The sequence below is a fragment of the Eptatretus burgeri genome, chromosome 22, assembly GCF_056783735.1.
Source record: "Eptatretus burgeri isolate ZD-2024b chromosome 22, Ebu_testis_v1, whole genome shotgun sequence".
NCBI lineage: Eukaryota > Metazoa > Chordata > Myxini > Myxiniformes > Myxinidae > Eptatretus > Eptatretus burgeri.
This window is the reverse complement of record NC_140982.1, coordinates 772,648-780,485: the sequence shown is the minus strand read 5'-3', so window position 1 is coordinate 780,485 and position 7,838 is coordinate 772,648. Positions and strand designations below refer to the sequence as shown.

General features: G+C 46.7%; 1 protein-coding gene across 5 annotated transcripts; it reads right to left on the bottom strand.

Annotated features, from left to right (window-relative positions):
* Positions 1–21: 21 nt before the first annotated feature.
* Positions 22–7,052, bottom strand: LOC147008012 (uncharacterized). Of its 5 annotated transcripts, none has more exons than XR_015053712.1 (5): positions 6,444–6,593; positions 6,160–6,335; positions 6,016–6,078; positions 3,626–3,790; positions 22–646 (listed from the first exon to the last, which is right to left on the bottom strand). XR_015053712.1 is itself a non-coding variant. In XM_085865920.1 (5 exons), the coding sequence occupies exons 2-4, from the start codon at positions 6,308–6,310 to the stop codon at positions 5,575–5,577; spliced, it is 267 nt and encodes an 88-aa protein (XP_085722046.1). In that variant the 5' UTR covers positions 6,311–6,335; positions 6,444–6,593; the 3' UTR covers positions 22–646; positions 5,570–5,574. The 5 variants fall into 5 exon arrangements, 4 of the variants coding, with proteins under 4 accessions (XP_085722046.1, XP_085722044.1, XP_085722043.1 ...); XM_085865920.1 differs by lacking the exon at positions 3,626–3,790 and adding an exon at positions 5,570–5,627; XM_085865918.1 differs by lacking the exons at positions 3,626–3,790; positions 6,444–6,593 and adding an exon at positions 6,963–7,052.
* Positions 7,053–7,838: the final 786 nt, after the last annotated feature.

The window sequence follows — 7,838 nt, the reverse complement described above, 5'->3', positions numbered from 1 at the left end:
CGAGGGTTAAAATATCTTGTGATGACGATTACGATGACGTTGAACTCTGAGTGAGAATAATTCTAAATTTAAAAGACTTTAATTTAATGCACTTCAAGCTCAGGTTCAAACCAAAGCTCCAAACACAGGTGAGGTCAGGTATCTGGGATTTACAAAGAAACTGTATTTCACATGTGCATGGACATGTACTCACATATGACCCAGAAGACCCTTAAGACTCCAAGACCCAAAAGCCACAGAGACCCAAAAAGATGCTGAAGCTCCCGAAGACCCAAAAGCCAAAGACCCAAAAGACCCCTCAGACCTTAACACTATTTGGACCCTTCAGACAGATTAGCGAGCTTCGACCCTTGACCACTTCGACCACTTCGGCTCTTCTTATATCACAAATGAAATTTCAAGTAAATATAATAAATATCACCAATATTACAAATAAATTTGAATAAAATAAATGTTTGGATGATGATTGGTGGAAATCATGACAAAACAGGAAATCTGTGACGTCAGTCTCTGTAACGACGTGTGGAGAGGTGAGCGTAGCGAGCCAGTCCACGCTAGTTTATGATAAAAATCAGGTTCACACCTTTGTCTTGAGAGGACGATTCATCCACGATCTCAGACTTGATCTTCACTTTCACAACATGATCTGAAAAAAAATATATATCATTAAAAAATAAACATGATTGAATCAAGATATTGTCACAATCACACACGTCACCATGCCCAATTCAATCAGATAACTCAACTCAAATTAGCCAGGTAAACTTAAACTTATGCTTTATCAATACCAATAAATAAGGCCAAAAACGATCGATGGTGAAAGTTCTTCAGGGTGTTCTAAAAAGACAACTTTCGTTGTTAATATTGTTGCGGATGCAGGTTTGAGGGTCGCGACGAGGAGAAGCCCTCGGGTCCCTCCTGAATGCCCGTTCTTGATGCCGCCGGGCACAGATAACTCCACGTGCAGACAGGTTGCGAAGCAAGCACGAACGCTGATTGGTACTGCCAATCCTAGAAAGGATTACACTACTTCACGTGTTTCCGTTTCCGGTGGATTGACCGCACCAAGCGAGTTCCGTGCCCTCGATGCGTACTTGTGTTCACTTAAACGTAGCAGGTACAGCCGAGCGGAGCTGCCAAGTACGCACCAGCTGATAACAGCAAATTCGTGGAACAGAACTTCCAGGAGAACGTGTGTGTGGACGACTCTGACCCAATAGGAATCAAACAGAATGAGCTGGGTACATTTATCATGTAAGCAGGTTTATTAATATCGTTACAGATTTCCGCCCGCCGGCGTGCGGGCGGCCGCGTTTCGCTAATAGCGCCGCGCTCGCCCACCGACGTAGCAATCTCGTCGCAGCTTTCGGAACAACGCCAAAATCCCGCTACAGGTGTGTTTTTATTGCACACCACAGCCGAGTCAACACTGTACCCGCGCAACAGGGTCCGATCGCCGAATGGTCGATTTACCGAATTAATCACGCGGGCAGACTACCGAGAGACTGCACCTCAATGGGGCCTGCTTGGAAACGAGCCGCTTAAGCAGCTCACTCCTTTTTGGGATAACCGAGCGGGGTATTATCACGAAAGCCCCGTTGGATCCGATTCTATTATCGGCTCTTAATAAGCCAGCTATTATTTTGAATGCAATATGGCAGTTCAATTTGAAGGAAAAGGACGTGACGAACGGGTGAACATTCACACAAGGACATTTATTTATAGAACGACACATATGCAATCATGCAGTCATGTATGCAACCAATGCACGTATGGGACAAGCAATGCAATTAATGCAATGGGGGTAAGGGACAGGACACGAGTAACAAAGCCTACAGCCGTTCTATTATTATTTATTTGCATGCACTTTACAGTTCGACTTAAAGACATGGCGCCACAACGTTCATTCAAAGACAACCCCGGAAAGAAAAGGCCCGGGCTCGTAAGCCTTTCATGTTTCTCAGAGCTTGGGAGACTGAAGAAGCTGCGAGAGGCCGCGCTGGTTACCTGCCGCCTTCGTGGCGACTCGCTGGGTGCTCCTCGGCGTCCCGTCCACACGGCAGCTGGCGTGACCGCGGCGCGGCCCAGGCCTCGTCATGCAGCCCGGTCGATCGGGCCAAGTCGACAACGCTAAAGAGGAACGAACGGGCCTTTGCTCTCTCAGAGTTGCTCTCTTAAGAGCCCGTCCGTTCCTCTGCGTCGTTTGGACTGTCCCGGGGCCCGATCACCTCGGACCATTATGCCGCTGGTTGGCGACTCCTCTCCGGCCTCTTCCCAGCGACCCACAGCTCGGCATGGAACGGCAGGCTGCGCTCCAGGCTCCCGTCTCCTCCGCTCTCTCCAGCTCCTCACCGACTGCAGACTCCAGGCTGACCCAGCTCCCAACGCGACTGCACACAACTGCCTGCCTGGCCTCTCTTCGCGCCCTTATATTGGGTCCGTGAGGCGAGGTTTTGATCTCCGATCTCTCACCTCTGACCCCCCGCTGGCTCCACCCCTTTCGATCTTTTGATCCGAATTGTCGCGAAGCTCGGAGAGAGCGGACGTGGGTGAAATCATCGACCCTGGTGCCAACGAAGGAGTCCCCGGGTCTGGTGGTAGAGATGTTGTTCATGGGGAATTCGCCGTTGCTGGTGCAAAGATGGCGGCGCAATGGAGATGACGGTCAGGCGTTGCTGTTCGTTGTTGCGTAGTTTGTGAGGGGATGTCGTGGTGGTCGTTGTGGAGATGGTTGATGAGAGCGATGTTGGTGGTGGAGGTGGTTGTTGTGAAGCGGTTGGTCCAAAATAAAGATAGTAAAAGAATAATGGCTAACTAAAGATTCACAGCCCGGCACACGAATAATTGCCCGTGAAAAATCGGTGGGGAAATCTATCTGAACACAGACTTATCGACATAACCGATTTCAGGACCTATATGGTGTCCTGTGAATTTCCACAACCATAACAATATTTATGGCGAGGAAAGGGAATGTGGCACAATAATAAAAGGTTTTAATACAAGAGCAATATTATCTGGCATGGATTTGTGGAGTGAGGTAAAAGAAATGCAAGTACAGTATTTACAAAAGAGGACAGAGTGTGGAGCTCACCCGATACAGACAACTTACACATTCTTAACTTTCACTTACACGAAAGGCGCCTTCAGATTACACTAACACGACAGGTGCCATCATTTTACAAAAACACGACAGGTGCCATCATTTTACAATAACATGACAGGTGCCATCATATTACAATAACACGACAGGTGCCATAATATTACAATAACGCGACAGGTGCCATAATATTAAAATAACACGACAGGTGCCATAATATTACAATAACACGACAGGCGGCATCAGATACACACCTGAGGAAATTAGAACAGGAAGAAAGATGGAGACAGCTCGAGGTAATTGTGATCTCTGGGATACTTGGAGCCACCGACGTACCAGCGTGAACCCAGTCGCTTCAGTGGTGGAAATAGGGAGGAAAACTAGGGGTGTCTCCGGTGCGTGAGTGAGGAGGTGCAAATGACGTGCAAGTACGGTGCAGTGAAGGAAAAATGAGAAGAGGTGCGTATCTGGTGGAGCGCAGAACGGGGCTTCTAAAAGTCTGAACCAGAGTCCGGAACAAAAGGACACCTGGGAGTGGAGAGACCACACGGGCTGGTGTCTGGAGAACAAGTACAAGTGAGCGAAGTCCAACACCAGGCAGAAGGACAGATCCAGCAGAGATTTCCTGGTCACGTCGTCCAAACACACTGACTTACGAACTTCCTCCTCTATCTCCGTTTCACCTCGTTCCCTCTGGACGCACGAGCAATCAACACAAAACACCAACTGTCCATTTCAGGGCTCTGATGGTCACGCCTCACTCACGCCAATTAATCTAACACCACACACATTCACCCTTCGCAACTCTCAAAACAGTTTGCATTACACATTTCACCCCCCCCCCACTTATTTGGACCTATGTAAACCCACAAGCTCTTTTTCGCTCTTCTCCCTTTCCCTCTTTCTTCTCTTTCCCAGAATGACTGTGGTACCTCTTCGTATCTGTGACAAGTGACTTACGAGGAGGGGGTTATGTGCGAAGCATAAGGATTTCTCGATTGTGACACTGCTTGTATATACGTGCTCTTTACAAATCATAATAAACAATTTTTTCCAATTTTTTTCCGGGTGTCTGCCTCGACTGGTTAAGCATAGTGGAGAGTAAAAGGGAGTTCGTCCCCGTCGTTCCATCAAGGGAAGCCATGAGCCAGCGTGTCCAACGACGGCAACGCTCGGCCGTATCTTCATCGTGCTTCAATCGCGTTAAATTTCCAGATTTTTTTTTACGATGTTTCAAACAATTATTTTATTTCAATTAAACTCCTGTATCAAGGGAGGCGCAAAGTGTCCCTCTCTTTATATGGGATGGTTTCTCTGTACGCAGCTTCAACACAAGGTTCCTCTTGTGAACACAAGGGAAGTACAGCACGAACATGAGATGTTTTGAATGAACACTGTTTAAGGTAACGTGTTCTATGAACTCTCTAGTTATCACCTTTGGCACCGAAGGTGGACGGACGTTATGTTTTCACACCTGTCTGTTTGTTTGTCTGTGATCAGGAACATCAAATGGTTGTGGATGGATGAGGATGAAACTTTGTTGAACATCCAGATACTTGACTTTATCAAGTGGTTCTTCACCATTGACGGGGTGAGCAACGATATGTAGCACGATATCTCAAAACGTTGTGGACGAGTTATGACAAAACGAGGTGGATGAGTTGAGTCGATGACAAGAACAAGCGATTAGATTTTGGTTCAGGTCTGAATCCAGATCCGGCGTATCAGTGGGATACAAAATGTAAACTGTTCAGCCTGGCGGAGGCATGCCCTCCACTGAGTGCTGCTCGAGTTATTATTAAACTTCCTCCAATAGGATTGGGGAAGGCTGATTGATGTTGTAGATGTTTCCACAATGAGCACCCCCATTTTTTAATGGTACCACAGTGTTTCTTAGACCCCAAAGAGTACGAAACCATCATTTTGGTTTGTTTTTTGTTTTTTTTCCTCCTGGACTCACAATTTCCAAAATGTCCAAGCTGGATCAGTGTCCGAGCTGTATCAGTGTCTGAGCTGTTTCAGTGTCCGAGCTGTATCAGTGTCTGAGCTGTATGAGTGTCTGAGCTGTATCAGTGTCCAAGCTGTATCAGTGTCTGAGCTGTATCAGTGTTTGAGCTGTATCAGTGTCCGAGCTGTATCAGTGTCTGAACTGTATCAATGTTCGAGCTGTATCAATGTCTGAGCTGGATCAGTGTCTGAGCTGTTTCAGTGTCCGAGCTGTATGAGTGTCTGAGCTGAATGAGTGTCTGAGCTGTATCAGTGTCTGAGCTGTATCAGTGTCTGAGCTGTATCAGTGTCCGAGCTGTATCAGTGTCTGAGCTGTATCAATGTTCGTGCTGTATCAATGTCTGAGCTGGATCAGTGTCTGAGTTGTATCAATGTTCGTGCTGTATCAATGTCTGAGCTGGATCAGTGTCTGAGTTGTATCAATGTCTGACCTGTATCAATGTCTGAGTTGTGTCAATGTCTGACCTGTATCAATGTCTAAGCTGTATCAATGTCCGAACTTTTTCTCGGATCCGGCTGGGACCTTCGGAATGACATTTTGAATCAGTAAAGGGAATAAAAAGTACGTGGCATTGACATGACCTTTTACACCTTGACCTATTTTTTCACGTCATGACCCAATTATAGAGTTTAACATTTTTCACAACTTTTTTCCAAATTTTTTTTCTTAAATCACAGTTTCTCCCTGAATGTTGATGGTCAAGGTCGAATGGCAGTCGAAACAAACATTTGCCATGGAGATCAGGGATCATGAGGCCAGGGTCAGTCATGGGCGATCACCAAGGATAAGATGGGGGAGGCCAGGGTAGGCTTTCCTTGGTGATCGCGGATATCGAGTTGTTATTATTATAATTATCATGATAAACAATAAACTACCGTGTGAACATTAAGAAAGAGTTTGTGGTTCAAACCTTCGTATCGAGCGAACGAATCATCAACGACGTCGGACTCGACCTTCACTTTCACAACAGAATCTGAAACACAAACAGATCCATGAAGTAAATAATAAACATCCAGGAACCACAAGATGTCGGTTCGGAGTTCACGTCACGTACCGGGTCCGGACTCCTTATCCTCGGGTGAACCGACCATGGACCCGCGGTTTGAGGGACGGACTCCGGGATCGACCGTGTTTCCTCCATCGAAGCCGCTCGTGGATCTCAGGGTGTTCGTTTTGTGATCTTCACCGGAGAGATCTCGGATCATCGCGCATCGTCCTGACTGGAGGAGACTGGAAGGAACACGAGTTCTCTCTTTGAATTGTGTTACGAGAAAAACTACAACACGATTAAAATTCAAAATAATGATGAGATTAATATTACAACTCAGAAGCCAAAACCTGAATGATAATATGAAGTGGAGATCCAGACTCTGGTCACTTCCCTCGAGGAAACAGGATCGTTCGTTATTACATCACTTCCGGTTTCCGTTTCCGGTGCTTTGTAATGTGCCGAGTCTGTCTCATGTTTCGTGTTATTCTGTCCTCACGATGCGGGACTCGTACAGATAGACAGGGAGATGAACAATGTCCCACACGTCAAACATTCACAAGATATAAATCAAACCCGATCGTGTTTATACACCGCACAGCGTTTAATATTCACAAGATAGAAATCAAATCCAATCGTGTTTATACACCGCACAGCGTTTAATATTCACAAGATAGAAATCAAACCCAATCGTGTTTATACACCGCACAGCGTTTAATATTCACAAGATAGAAATCAAATCCAATCGTGTTTATACACCGCACAGCGTTTAATATTCACAAGATAGAAATCAAACCCAATCGTGTTTATACACCGCACAGCGTTTAATATTCACAAGATAGAAATCAAACCCAATCGTGTTAAAACACCGTGGAGACGATGCCCGGCCACCGTTCGGCTCACGTTCGGCACGGCCCGTGACGTCATCGACCTCTCACCCTCGGCACGGCCCGTGACGTCATCGACCTCTCACCCTCGGCACGGCCCGTGACGTCATCGACCTCTCACGCTCGGCACGGCCCGTGATGTCATCGACCTCTCACGCTGAACAAATTGAGAGACGAAGACAATTTCTTGTGCTGATGAATGAAAAATTAAAATATATTAATTTTATGTGTTTGATCAAACAGCAGATTGTTGTTGTTTATCATCGTCTCCCCACCATCACCACGGCCACCATCTCCCTGGCCACCGTCTCCGCGGCCAGTAAAACATTCTCCATGAGTAGTCGCTCCTCTGGTGAAAATTTTGTCTCAATCCGACAAGCACTTGCGGAGAAAAACACGAAAGTTCTGTGTGGACAAACAGACGGACAGACAAATCGACAAACAAACAAACAAACGGCCCCAAATGTAATACTGTTATAGATTCGACGGTGGAGGGATTCGCACACCACTCCTGACTACAGATGTTGAAGAATCAGCGCTCTTAACAGAACCGCAGTCTCAGGGGTTATAACGCCGGCAAGTTCGGCACCGCTCTCGGGTTACGCGCCTCAGACCACGATACCAAAGTACACCTGGGCCGTACCAGTTAGGGATAGAGACCCCGGCTACAAACTGGGTTTGTCAGAGACCGAGCGAAGTCTGCCACAGTCCGTAGCCCGTTTGGTTTTCTATACAAATCAAGCGATTGTTCCTCAGCGCGGCACGAATAAATTCAAGGCAGCAACTTTCATATGAATCAGCCAGATTTATTGGGGAAACATCGGGGAAACACGACACAAGCAACGCATTCACGAACGT